This window comes from Platichthys flesus, chromosome 18 (genome assembly GCF_949316205.1).
Source record: "Platichthys flesus chromosome 18, fPlaFle2.1, whole genome shotgun sequence".
Classification (NCBI taxonomy): Eukaryota; Metazoa; Chordata; class Actinopteri; order Pleuronectiformes; family Pleuronectidae; genus Platichthys; species Platichthys flesus.
In genome coordinates, this window is record NC_084962.1 from 14,286,701 (window position 1) to 14,301,668 (window position 14,968).

The window sequence follows — 14,968 nt, forward strand, 5'->3', positions numbered from 1 at the left end:
CACACACACACACACCAAACACACTCTTCTTGTTACCCTCTCTGTTTCCCTCATTATACCTTTACACATATACAGGACATGTATTATGTTTATTTGTTTAAAACTTAATATTGACAATTTATGCAAGAAGAAGATTTGAATTCGTCGAGTTGTCTGAGAAACTCGGAAATGAGTTTCATTTTTATAATAACCTTTTTCGTGTTGTTAATATAATAAATTCAGTAATCTTCGATAATCATTAACCAGTCTAATTCATTTCCCCTGAACTGAACACGTGCACCAACCTGCTCTCTTCATCTCTGTTCACCTCCCGTCTCCGAAGCCGCGTTTGTTTATTTTCTCTGTCGTGTCTGTCGTGTCTCTCGATCTGGGCGGGCCGCGGGGACGTGCGTGCCCTCCCCAAATATTTAGTAGGCCGTGACCCATGCCCCGCACAAAGCAACCTGTGCCCATCATAATATGTTATAGCCCAGAGGAAGGAGTAACCCTATACCACTTAAAACACAGAAATATGTCACATAGGGCTCTGTCAAATAACCCTATTTAATAAGCTATTTAATGAAGCGACACTGTGCGTTGACACAGAAACTCTATACCTTCTTCAGTGTGGCATGTGGACTAGAGAGAGTGACTCAGTTGCATCGGCCTCTCTGAACGCGAACTGTGAGGTTTTCAACGTAGAAAGATGTGTTCTACAGGAATGATCAGATATTGTTCATCAACAGAAGCTTTCAAGTACACAACTTGTATTTCATCATCGAACACAGAGTGGCTGTGTTCTGGGGTTTTTAGGCAAGTAAAAAGTTGCAGTATCTCTTGTTCTCCGGCTTGTATTACAGAAATTGCTGAAAACCATCTGTGATTTCTGCCTAAGTGATTTGATCGGGCAAAATGAATATGCAGCAGCCCCTCTCTTCTAGATCTTCATCCAGGCATATTCACAAATAGGCCTGTTATAGCTAAGAGACCCAACTCGGCCCAGGTTGAATGGAAAATAGATATTTGAACTTTCCAACCAGTCAATTTTACAACTTACTTTGATATGTTTGTGTCACGTAGTCTCACTATTGAGAATGAAACCAGGAGACAAACAACAGACAGCAGCTGGAGCCCTGAGACCGCTTCAAGGTATCAGAGTTAGGGGAGCGCATGCAGGGGAGTGAAGGGAAGGGAGATACACTTTGGACAGAGAGAGAGATGATAGAGGAGTGAAAGACGTGGAGGAGTTTCACATCCCAGCACCGCGGCCTGATAACGCCGGTGAAGCATTGTGGGAGACAGGAAGAGAAAAAAGAATCCCGCTGATAACAACCCCAAAAAAACAACAAAAGACGGGCCGCACACAAACACAAACACACTTGCATGCACACAATCATCGTCCCTCGATATCAGGTATGCCAGAGTGTTTACAGCTCGACCTCCAACCCTGTGGAGAATCATCCAAACATGTTCGGCCTGGAGCTGTTTCCAGACGTAGATCGGAGTCCAGACACTTTCCTGAAACTCTCTGGAGGGGCTGTTTGTCACTGTCAGCTGCTCCAGACATTTTCTGGAATTCTTCTTGTTGCGCCCCACGAGTCAGACGTCCGGAAAATGTCCAAGTGAAAGTGCAGCAGAGGAACTCAGGGTTGAGAAGAGGAGGCCTACACCACGCACAGAAGACGTCAATGAAGATGTTAAGAAGACGAGATCTGTTCTTCGTTCGTGAAAGAAAAGCTCCAGAAAATGTACGGCCCAGTTTTCCAGATGTCTGAAAACAGTACAGATCATTTTACACTTACACAACTTTCTTAAAAATACTTCATTTGTACGTTGTTCCCATTTTTTAACTGACCAGAATTAAAGGAATAATGGAAATAACTTTGGACTCGACTGCTTTAATGGTCCTTATCAGTGGGAGCATCAATTAGTCTAGAGCGGAGTTCGACTGTGTGAATGCGTTACAGTACAAATATTCAACCTCTATCATCTGTCCTGGTCTGTTTGATTTAGTTACTGGGAGTTATTTGTTTAAAGTGCCATCAAAGAATGCGGATGGTGTGGAGTTACGTTTTTCCTGCGTGTCCGTCAGTACTCGACTGCTTTGAGAACACAAACACCGGAGCTGCCGGTTCACACGAGGTGACTGCGCCCTGGACAAACGGGAAGTGGAAACTCTTGTGTTTTGGTTGTTTGGAAACCTTGTAAATGCAGGGTAGAAAAAAAAGAAATTAAATAAGAGAATATAATTTTGTAAAAAGGCTGAATCCAAGTCCGGAGTTGCTTGTTTTTGTTGTTACTCTGTACGGTGGAAGAGGAAATGTGCGGCCGTTGCTACTTTGGGCCTTCTTCTCGGGAGGCCATCCAGTTTTATATTAAACGTAGATAACAAATTGGCTGAAACGCGGTTTGAAAATCCTTCTCAAATCCTGCTTTAACCTTCTGTGGGTGCTGGATTGGCCGTGGAACAGCCCAGACAGGAGGCCTGGGGCTGAGGTAGGAAGAGTTTACTCCAGGTTACTCCTCAGAAAGGAACTGAATAAATATTACATAGAGACAGAGGTTTGAGTCGACCACTTAGAGAAGTTTCTTCTTCTGAAGGGAAGAGGAAGGAGCAACAAGGAGTAAAAATAGACAAAGAGGGAAAAATACAATTTGTGTTTTTCTGGAGTTGGACTTTCACATGTGAGGAATGCAGCAGGAGATTGTCCGAGTGAGACGAACACGCGCAGGAGGCAGGACACCATGCATGGACTTCTCTGAAGAAGTCCTGTGTTTGTGTTTACATCACATTGACACAGGCATCGGCTATTATTGCCACAAGCTCTTGAATCTCGTTCATCTTCCTCTGCGTCTTCTCCGTGTATGACGCCTCTTTTTATATTCGTATTCTTCCGTTTTTCACTTGATCACAGACATTTTCTGCTGTTCTGTCACGTGAGCTCACTCTGACGTTTTCCCGACATTCTACTCGTGTGTTAGAAGGGAAAGTTCGAGAAAACCTCTGAAGCAACTGACTTGGGTGTTTGCATTCTCACATAACCCGCCACCCTGCAGAACACTTCAGGAAAACGTCTGGACATCAGTCCCTGTCTGAAAGCAGCTCAGAACATAAACACACAGTCAACTGTGAGTGATGGAGCCATCCGACTAAAGTGCATAATCCCTACAAACCACGACAAAGAAAGAGACTTATTCGTTTTTGTTTCTCTAACTAGATGTCTTTCTCTACAGCAGTGAATTTGTGTTTTATTTAAGTAGATCTTTCTCAGGTTACCGTCTTTATTGAAAGTAAGATCCGGTAAGTGCTGTGTATTCTGTGTAGTCGTGCACTCCAGGCTGAATGTTTGCATGTGTCCTTGAGCTGCTCGTATCTGGGGCGTGGGCGTAGGGGGGGTGCAGAGGCAGCCCAGTAGATGACATCATAGCTGATGTCATTCACTGGCCGGAGAGTTGCAGTCCCTCCCCGGCGGCCGAAAGAGAGAGGAAAGATGAAGTTTGCTGGAAGGCTTGAGAGGCAGATAAATGCTGACTGTGTGTGTGTGTGTGTGTGTGTGTTCGTGTGTGTGTGTGTGTGTGTGTGTGTGTGTGTGTGTGTGTGTGTGTGTGTGTGTGTGTGTGTGTGTGTGTGTGTGTGTGTGTGTGTGTGTGTGTGTGTGTGTGTGTGTGTGTGTGTGTGTGTGTGTGTGTGTGTGTGTGTGGCATCAGTCGTAGCTCTCAGGCTGCACGTCTGTTTGCTCAAGGGACCTAATGGGTGCGGTTCACCACATTGAAACTCTTCATTTACCTCATTCATTAGAGTATGTGTGCAAATCAGTGTCCAGGAGCACTGTCTAATTTAGAAAAATCTCAGTGTATCGTAGTTGTGCTGAAATCTTGACATTTGCTAAATAGAAAATCTGAAACTTGAATCATCTTATCTTGTTTTTAAGTATTTCGCTCCTCTGTTGTCGCAGCTTTCCTCTCGTGCATTTCTTTACAAACCAAATCTCGAACAGAAAAACGAGCTGTTGGAAAAATGCCTCGGGGGCTGTGGCAACTTGCGAAGCACAGCTGTTGTTATTTTTGACATTTTACAGGAAAGAAAATGTCTTACTTCACTCCCCCCCCCTCGCACAGATTGGAAGTGACGGGGGGTAAGTGATCACCCCTGATACATTGGTGACCTTTTCAAACTTCTCGGTTTTAAGCAGCTCTAAACCTCCTGGAGCAGTTTGGCCACGGTTGGTGTTTTTTTTTCAAATTAAAACGTCATAGTTTGGATGAAGCCTTAACAATAGGCTGATGAGTTCCAACATCTGGAGGGAGCTCAGAGAGACGCTTCTCCTTCGAGTCGAAACTGAGGAGGGTCGGGGGTCTTGTTAGGATGCCTCCTCCTGGACGTCTGCTAATGGAGGTTTCCTGGGAGGAGACCCTAGGATAGACCCAGAATTTGCTGGAGGGGCTTCTGACCTGGGAGATCCCCAGAATCCTCCAGGGAACACATCTGGAACACCCTGCTGAGCCTCACGCCACCACGATCTAACCGTGGATTAGTTAAAGAAGATGAAGTACTAACCAATGATGACACCACTGTGCATTGTGAAGCAGACGTATGTTGGCCCTGTGTGTGTCATGAATTGTCAGAAATGATCGCCTGGAGTCCCTGAGTGCTGCATTTTTATTTTTGGTCGCAGGTGTAATCTTTTACAAGGTGGATATATAGCTCTCTGTGTGTGTGCTGGAAGTGTGTTTGTGTGTGTGTGGGTGTGTGTTTCTGCACGCGGCCTTGATTTCATGGCGGGATGGACTCACTCAGGCTCGTCTCCGGGGACGCACAAAGTCCCGCTGCCAAAATGTTCATCACGCCAGAGGAAGGGACCCCGCCCCTCACTTCAACTCTGTCTGATCTCCACCAGTGTGGACTCACGCCGTACGGTCATCGTAACACAATCCAGCTGCCAGATTGTTCCTCTTGGCCCGAGTCCTGGTACATTCCAACTGACAATGCACATTATGGCCGACAGTTCCTAATAAGCTGTTCCACCGTTCCTCGAAGCCGGGGCCGTAGGTGTGTGCAGACGCTGATCCATCAAGCAGCTGTGAGACACCGGGGTGATCTGTCTCCCCCGCTCGAGAGAGGAAGCTGATCCCGGAGGAGCGTGTGAGGGCGGCAGAGATGTTGATGGGAGTGCTTGAAAGCCCCTCGCTGCCTCCAGATCCATCACTGTCCGGTCGCTCACTCAATTAGGTTCATCTGCGCTGCATATTTGATGCAGTCCCTTGTTATGTAGTGGGTGCTTCAAGGATACAGAGCAGGATAAGTGAGCTCTATTAGTGAGCCGCCATTTGTCAACAGTTGCCTCAGCCTGTAAACGGATCAGACGTTATATTTCTTCTGCTAAAATACAGAGTGCGGTAACCGAATGCAAGGACGCAGACAAGTGGAATCAGATGCTCGATTAAAATACTGACATCACACAGTCGTGCTCCTGGAGCTTTGACTCATACCAAACACAGCAGCATCCCATCCAGAGCCTTGTGCGTTTGAAACGAGGAAAAGTGGAATTTCGTTCAATTCGTTCTAATTGATGAGGCCAGAAGTCAAGAGACTGAAGTGTGATCCTTGATTTTCTTGCCAAAACCTAGTATCGCACATTGTAGCTGATAATGATCAAAAGTAGCACTCCCATGTTTCTGGCCCCCTGGTGAAGGCAACTAAAGGGCGGCTGTGGATCAGTAGAGTCGTCGTTCGATGCCGGCTCCTTGTGTAGCACTCTGAGGTTTTGTTGGCTAAGATACTGAACTCCATATTGAACCTGAATAATACACGGATCTTACTCCTGATGGAAATATCTGGCTCTTTATCAGCTAAATTATCAACTGTGCTATTGCTAATTCTTTAGCGTGATTTTGTGATAAATTTACTATTGTTCCTATTTTTAAAATGTATTGATTTGCACACATTTCTCATAGATAGATGTAAAACCAGACCTTTTTGACTTTTCGAAGATGTGTTTTTGCAGTAAATGATTTGTCTATATTTATATACGGTATGCAGGTATATAGTGTATATACTTATATCGTGTCTCAGAGCCACAGTTGATTTATTCAAGCTGTTTTACTTTTTTCAGTAGTCTGTACTTTTTAGTGTTCATCTAGAAACCAAAAGTTCAGGAACACTGGACATGCAGAGTGCACGATGTCTAATTATGCATCCCAGTCATCCCAGATCCTTTCTAATAACGAAACTGACCCGCTCAGCAGTATTCAAGCAGTACTCCTACAGGGTCAAGAATTACATAGGGTCAAACTCAGAGTTGGACCCGACCAGGGCCCTCAGACCCAAAGGACCCGCTTGTTTCTGCAGGCACTCCTCTCTCTCATCTTTCCCAGCATCAGGGAACCTAATCTCCCCCTCCTCAACCCTGTACCTCCCCCAGGCGCATGGAGGACTGAGAGAATGGAGCAGGAATGTAACTGGCCCCTCCTCCTCCTGCTTTAATAGACCCCCTCTTACAATGCATCAAGTATCCACAAACTATAAGAAGACTTCTTTTTTTTTTACCTTGAAATTTAATGATAAAATCTGCTTTCAGGAGGTGCCAAGAATGTGTCAGTGAGGTGAAGTATTTCATTTGTGTCAGATGTAAGAATTAAAAAGTAATATTCTTCATACTGGATATTTGATACCTCACTGATCTGCCATGTCGGGTTCAGCTCCAGAACAAAATGCATCTGAAATATGTGGGGGTGCACTGGTGCGGACGCTTAAAAGTGATCGTCGTCCACCAAAAACTGATCCACACCCAGTTTGTATAAATCTACAGCTGCTTTTGTCTCCTACGAACAGTTGTAACATGCAAATAAACTTCTGTCAGTCTTTAGTATGTGTGTTTGAGTAGACCATGAAATACAGATGGGTCCCATTAATGTGTAATAACAGTGGAAACAGCCATGTTAAATATTGTGTAACTGGCCACGAGAATGGTTCCCAGTGAACAGATTGTTATGGAACAGATAATGTTGTTAACAAGTCATTTTTGTGGTCACAGCATAACTTTTATATACATTCCATAGCCATTTTTTTCTAAACAAACTCCCTACCCTGCTGTATAGATGGTCATCGGCAAGCACCTGTTGATGTGGGGGGCGGGGGCTGAGTGGGTGTTGGTAGTTTGTAAACATGAGATGACCAGGTTTAACTTAGGATGGAGTTTGATTAATGACTTTACTGCAGGTAACACACTGTCGTCTCCATAAGCTACAGACCTCTGCATTTCCATTCTTATGGGGGGGAAAGTTCCCACTTACCCCTCATAATGAAATGACACTTTTATTATTCAAATGTCCACTGAGGGGGCTGCATACTTCTTCTGTAGAACCTTGAACTGGGCGATACCACATCATGATTATTTCCAACTTTTACCTCGATTACGATTCATGAACGATGAGCGTCCGTTGGTTTCTAGAAAAGTCATTAAAATAAACAAAATCTGTCTTGGAACCAAAAACGATCTGACTCCATTCGGGAAAAATCGATTTTTCTGGATCTAATGGTTTCTTCAGACGAGCGTTTGTTTGCGTGTGGATTTAATGGAGCTCTGCCAGATTGTAATGTAAAGCAGAGCTCAGTCCGAGGTAAGGAAGATGGATAAGCAGGCAGGAAGAGCTTGAAGGATAAGAGCTATTGTGAGGAACATTTTTTCGGTGGAGTTCTCATGAAGTACAGCTGCGTGGGGAGTGGGAACCGACTCGGTTTGGCACCGGTCCACATGAGACCCTTTTTTCGGACTTGAGTAAGATTCAAACTAGGAGTTTTTTACTCACAACATGCTTTGGTTTTTTAAAGGCGTCTCTCTAGACTTTAGCATAGACCCACTTCAAACATTACACCCTGGTCAAACCAGCTGGAGTATTTAGCAGTGGAGAAGTCCTTTGTCGACCATTTCCAAGGCCCGTTTGAAGCATCAGGTTCTGGGTTCTCTGGATCTCACCCCATTTTTAAAACCAGTCTTTTAAAAGAAGACATGATGATGCATAACAACAACTGGAATGCCAAATTGCTGGGGCAAATATTTCAGGAATGCGGGGGAAAACGTGAAGACAAGCCCAGCAGATGGCCGAGGCTGGATAAACATACACTGGAAGGGATTGTCGCAGCTCTACACCCCAGTTTAGCATACCTCTTTAGGTTGTGGGACTTTAACTCGACAGCTTAGAAGACCAACAATAATAGAGGCGGCCACACTCGATCTCCGATTTCATTGTAGCCAGTTTGCGTGCAAGACTATTTAGATTTTTTATGGACCTCCTCTCTCAATGCTGAAAGCTGTAAACATCCCCCCCCCCTATTGTTTTGTTTTACAGCAATAATAAACAAAAGATGGTCACGAAATCCTCGAATGTGAGAATTCACCGCTACAGTCACCGCGCTGCATCACGTAATGTGTGTCCGAACAAGAAAAGGCGGAAGGGTTTGTGGACACGCCGTGCCGGGGTACAGAATGAGGCATAACTCGAGGAAACGTGCAAAGGGAAGAGGAAACGACGACGTCAAGAAAAGACCTGTTTCCTGTCCGACATTCTTATCCAGCCATCCCTCCGGCCCACACACAGACCGGAGGAGGGGTGGGAAGGGGGCTCGTGAGGACAGGGGATTGAGGGGAGAAAGTGGTGGAGCCGAAGAGGGATTAAAGAAGACTGGAGTGTGGATTCGGGGGGGGGGGAACGGTGTGAAAGGATGAGAAACATTTTTTTTAATGGACAAGAAAGGAGAAGAACTTGGTGAAACGTCTCTCTGATCTCCTGCGTTTTCACACATCACTCACATCCCGCGTTTCCCTTTCCTCCAATTATTTCAACATCATCCAGTTCTTGGAAGAGGAGGAGGAGGAGGGGCTTTCTCCTCCGCTGTCCGATGATGTCATGCGCTTCTTTACAGGCCAGCAAAAGGCGGCCTGCGAAGCACCCCAACCCCCCACCCGCCTCACTATTCAAGACCCCTCCTCAAACATTCCTGAACTCAGGCATGTTTTCTGATTTATCCAGATATGTGGGGCGTCACCCCCACAGACTTGGCCCTGGGTTGTAGACGCAACTCAACAGACTCAGTTTAAAGATATGGAATACATTACAGTTTACCGACTGTTGTGACCAGAGATTAACTTTATTAAAACGACCATTTATCTAATTAAAGAAAAAAACTATAGGATGGTGCTCGTCAGAGCTTCTGCCGAGGAGAGACCCTTAAATTCAATCAAATTGCGAACACTCATAATTATCATTCTTCTTATAAAGTCTATTTTTTTCTCCTCTAGAGCCATGAATTAGTTAAAGAAAGTGAAAAATTTGATCTGGATCCACAGCAACATTTAAAGCACTCTTCCCTGATACACACTTCCACCAGGTTTCTTGGTAATTCCGTTCAGTAGTTTTTGTGCCATTTTGCTACCTTACATACTTTATGTGCAACATTTCCCCAAAGATCAACTTTTGTAGTTTTAGAAAACTCTTTCATCCTTCAGCCTTAATTTGAGTTAATGCAAGCGGCTGATTAGTTCATCGATTGGTCTACTGACGGAAAGCAAATCGATAACTAAAGTCTGTGGTGCCAGCTTCTCAAATGTGAATCGTTCAGTTTATTCTTTTTGTTACATATGATAGTAAACTGAATATTTGTATTGGATTTTGATCTTTGGTTCAGGAAAACAAGACATTTCAATACTCATCCATATTTTTTCATTTATGACAAAGTTCTGTGAATTTAATCAACCTTTTATTTTCAGAGTTTGAGATGTAAATGAAATTACCACTGAAACCAACAGAAGATAAAGACATGAAACACATTTATGAAGAGATGTAGTGAAGACAATAACTCTTCTTTTTTATTTGGTGTTTGTTTCACAGTGATGAATGAATCTATCATCCAGGGGAAATATTTAATTATTTTACAGTTAACGATGAAGATCTGAGGCAACAGTATCGGTCCAAGATAACATATAGACACACTGGATGAATTCAGACCTGGTCTTCACACAGGATGTATGTATTTCTATGATATATGATTTAAACATGATATTTTATGAGAATAGCAGCCTTGTCCTGTAATTACTGGGAACTTCATGGCTGAAATTTTTCCCATATAACTCAGTGTAGCCTGAGGCTTTGTGTGTGCCTGAATTATAACCCTGCTGTATGTATGGAATGTGATTGATGTGCATGAGTCATCTGAAGGAAGCTGGACGGGAAACAGGAAGATGCGGGGCCGACCCGGCCGAGATACTCTCATCCAACTTTTAAACTCCCCTCGGTCTGACTCACTGTCCACTCAGCTCAATGCTGTGCTCGTCCTCATTGTGCAGACACAGTGCAGAAGTAGTGAACCTGACGTGAGTCACATCAAAAACAGAGAGGAGGCATGTCAGGGTGAAATTCTTTGTAAATGAGTGTGATCCCATGAATGAGCCTTTCATGACGCAGCCATGGGATTTCACTTTTACAGTTAAGATTCTCACATATGTGTATTTATGCCCAATTCTCACGAAACACAAAAAAAGCAAGATTTAATTTCTCCGGAAACTTCTCCCGAAAGTGTGTCATCAGATCTGCGACTGTATCTTCTGTCCCACCGAAACCCCTCCGCTCCATCTCCTCCTCCGCCAGCTCTGATAAAACACCATGAAGTTCTCCATTCATGGCCAAAGACCTTGGTATTCACGCCCGTTTCCATTCAGTGGATCTGAAGAGGCTCACAGGAAGTGGTGGCGGATAAAGAGAAAATCCGATTATGTGTTTTCAGATGTGTTCTCGGTCTCGTTTGGTGTTTTCTCATTTTTGCCCTGATTTGATTTGTAATTGTGACGTTTGGAGGAGTTTGAGGTTGAAACGCTCTGACACTTCCACCGATTGGACTTGTTCAGTAACACTTTAAAGAGCAACAACACTCACAGTGGTGGGTGAGGTGAGGAGGGGGACGCTCAGACGCTACTTGATTACTGCTGTTATCACCTATTTGGGAGCCTTCTACATGGAACTCACACATTCCTCTGGGACAATGCAAACGTGTGACAGATCTGATTATCCTGGTATGTACCTGAGGATTTATCTGCATTCCTCCTGGCCCCTCCACCCCCCAAGAGACAAAAGCTGAATTAAATGTGTCTGCACTGGAGTAATTGAGAGGGCCCCATTAACATTCAGAGGGGGCAGGCGGCAACGCGATGGCATACCCGTTCCGAGTTCCTTGGTAGGAACCGCTCCTCGAACGGTTTCTGGATGGTGTTTCAATATCAATTTCACTTTAAAGGAAAACAAAATCACCCATTTCCAATTAAGAGCAAATAGAGAGTTTTGTGTCCAAATAAAAGCGTGAAATTCCCTCTTGCTCGCCAGTGACATGAGATCTGGGGGAGGAAGAGAGAAGTTGGATAGAAGAGTGGTCTCCAGCTGCCTTTAAAAGAGGACACATTTGGATATTAAGGCCAGGGAGGGGGAGAAAGAAGAGACCCCCTACCCAAAAGAAACAATGTGCATGTGTGATGGGGTTTGAACCTGTACAATAGTGGGAGATAAATGCTCCGGTGAAAGATCACATGATGAGCTCCAGTCATCCCTGGGTGGAGGTCTGAGGGAGAGCCAGTGTATAAGGAAGGAGGAGGAGGATGGTGGGGGTAGGGGTTTGTGTGTGTGTGTGTGAGGCAGGGAGGAGGGAGGGATGGAGGGGGGGGGGTTGCTCATTCAGAACAGCTGAAGAAAGGAGAGGGAGGTGGGAGGCATGAGGGAGGCAGGGGTGGTCCCAACATGACATGTGTGTCAGTCTGTTGAAATGTGTGTGGAGCCCTCCTCTCTGGTCATACTGACCGAGAACACTGGAAGAGAGAGGGAGACGCACAGAGGAGAAGAGAAGGAGAGACACACAGCTTCTGCACCTCAGATTATCAGGAGTTTAGACGGAGCCGAGCTGATCTCACATTTAAAGAGCGTGCAGACGAGTGAAGGGACAGGACAGAGACAGTTAATACAATACTTTAACAAAAAAGATTAATATTTTTTTTACCGGTTTTTTTATTTTATAATTCTTTGTTTCCGAGGAAGGATCTCTGGCCGTTTTACAAATGCTTGGAACAATTACACTTACAGGTAAGCAAAACGGCCTCATCCCAAACTTTTAACCCTGCGGTGGCCTGTCCAACATGATGTGATTTAACATGAGTGCAAACTTTGTGGCTGCTTGTGCTAAAGTTTTAATTTAGACTCTGGCTTTTGGTCATTTCTGTGACTTTTTAAATCTCTTCTTTAGATAAACGTAGGAAAACCAAAGGCAACTGTTTTCTGCTCACATGAGAGACTGCAGCCGGAGGCATTGTTGTCCTGAGGGTGTGGTTACTCATTGTGGTTTGTGGATGTTCCGGCACAAGAGAGGGATTTCAGTTGGAGGTGGTTTTGCTTTGACTAACAGAGACATTGTAAAAATGTGTGAATTCCTATATATCTATTTTGGTTTTGTTAAATTTCATTAAGTTTAACCTGGTTTTTAAATTCTGTTTTTGAGCCTTGATCATCAAGTGGTCATTTCATCATTCTCCCTCCATCACCAGGGGTTTCATATGAGCTCTGAATCATCCCATTTTTTAGTAGCTGTGTAGTGAAAGAAAAAAATGTTTATCCACTGCACAAACTTTTGTCTCTTAACCGCCATCTCCGCCTTAGACAAACTTCAGAGTGGACTCGTGGGGGGGGGGGGGGGGGTATGTCCCACAAAAACTCCTTCGGTGGGAAAAGAATTTCACACGGTGACAGCTGCCCCGATAGAAACATACATGGGCCAACAATTCACAGGAATATTTTTCAAAGCCCTCCTTTTAGCTCGTCCGTCCGAGCCAGCTTCCATGTGTCCCGTCATGTGAAGTATTTCATTAGATTAGAGTGGGATCCTAATTCCCAGTGGGCTTATTCAGTTTGGCCGCAGAGGGAGAGAGAAGGAGAGAGAGAGAGGGGCGTATGGAATTAATTACTAGCCAAGACCAATTCTTCCTCAGGCCTTATAACTGGGAGTGATGGTGGAAATGGAGCAGGGGTTTTGGGGCGTCTTGCTTGACCGGCAGGATTTGGTATCGGTGAATGAGAGGAATACCAAAGCTTTATCGTTTAGACATAAACAAAACAGGTTTTCTGTGAGACTCTGGCTCGGTGTGAGTCAGATAACATAGGTATTTGGTTGTTGGATGTGCAGAGGAGACCCCCCCCAGCCGGAGTCAACGAGACACTTCGACCACACCTTTGATGCAGAGAGAGCGAGGGGGGGGGGGGGTGGAAGGGGTCCTGTTGGGGGAGGGGGAGGTGGTCTGGGGGGTAGTTGTGTCTCCTTGCCCCCTTTTTTTTTGACCAACATCTTTTGTTTCAAGGGCTGCTGCTCCAGACGACAATAATCATAACAGGGATTTGCATTAATTTGGGCAAAGTGTATAAACAACAGGAGGAATGGACACACACACACAGCCACATCAGAAATACGAGCTTACTGGAGTAGATCTACAACAATTGTTTGGATTTTTTTTGGGCTGCGGTGGTGATATTTAATGCAAGGGCATCACCTTACCAAATGCCTTTCACACCCGTAAACAAAGCCTGTCTTCACCACAGAGAGAAGCATCCCAGCTATGAATGTGTGTGTGTGTGTCTCAGATATGTAACACCCTCTAAAGTGAGTTAGTGCTGCAGCCTCAGGGCAGAACCCCCCCAACCCCCCCACCCAATCCCTCCATCTCCTTAACTGTCCCCTGCTCACCCCCTGCAGCCTCACCCCTCACGTTCGCATTCTTTCTGGTACAGTCGTTATTCAAAACAGCCCCCCCCCTGCTCTCCTCACATTTACTCTCCCAACCGCCCAAATCAAATGTTAACAGTTGTTTTAAAAAAACTCCGGAAAACAAAGATCAAAAAGACTGGGAGAGATTCCAGGAGTGTGTTAAAACCACATGATTCCTGTTTTATTGTGCGTATAGATACACGTGGCCTCGTCTGGTTTACCAACAGTCTGACCCCTCCCACACACACACGCGCATTCGTCTCCACACACAAATTCTTCAGCGCACCAGAACTACATTGAAATGTGTAATTGTATACATAGTTAACCTGAATTTGGGATGGCCAATTAAAAGCATTGGTTTCATATTGGATAACTGTTTGCTTGGTGACTTGTGTTTACCCGATGCTTGTGTATTTTCCCGCTCACTCAACAGTGTGATTCGACAAGTGCCCTTTAAATAAAACACATGTGAGACGGAGCCCCGCTGCCATGTGACACTGATGTATCATATAAGTTACTCAGGCGCTGACTTTTCCCCCAACTTTACATCAGTTTTAAGTTAAAGACGACAAACTCCCAACTGCAGCGTGTCTTGATAATGGGAAAGTCGACCACCCCCCTTTCTTTTATTGTCGGAGGCCAGAGTGGGTTAGAAAGGCCATTGTGTTTGCATGAGTGTGTGCCCTGGGAAGGGGGGTGGGTCCACATCCATCCTGCTGTGGTGGAATTTGGGTCAAGGGGATTGGGACTTATTTTAAGGAGGGGTTGCAGGGGCCTGTATTGTTTGGTTTAAATCCTATATGGGCGCAGACCAGACACCGTAACTGAAAAAAAATACAAATAAACATTCCTTAAATCCCCTGGCATGTCTGGAGAATCCTAAAATTGTTTTCCTCTAAAGATGGAGTGAGAGGCATAGTTCACATTTCTCAAATCTAAATATATATACAAAACATGGGCGTGCCCCCTGTGAGTGGCATTAGCGTATGAAAGAGCTTCTTTATTCCTTCACACAAATTTACCACAGAATGCTGCTGCAGTGTTTGGCAACAAGTGAACTTTAAAAGTTTTCTTTACCATAACCTGAAATATTCTGAGAATGTCGTGCAAGTGATTGAGGCTTTGTGTCCATAATTATGGGAAAGGATGTGGACAGTTGTGGCGCCGTTTTTGCATTTTTGTGTGTGAGACAAGAACACG

General features: G+C 44.7%; 1 protein-coding gene across 2 annotated transcripts in view; it reads left to right on the forward strand.

The window, feature by feature from the left end:
• Positions 1-14,968, forward strand: part of akap12b (A kinase (PRKA) anchor protein 12b) — a 42,676-nt gene that overhangs the window by 18,618 nt on the left and 9,090 nt on the right. The window contains exon 1 of one of the 2 annotated variants that reach the window (XM_062410846.1): positions 11,827-12,099. The exons of the other annotated variant lie outside the window; for it this stretch is intronic. Within the exon in view, the coding sequence (XP_062266830.1) occupies positions 12,075-12,099 (25 nt within the window). The 5' untranslated portion in view covers positions 11,827-12,074. Of the gene's footprint in view, positions 1-11,826; positions 12,100-14,968 lie in introns of those variants that run through there. 2 annotated transcript variants of the gene reach the window in all.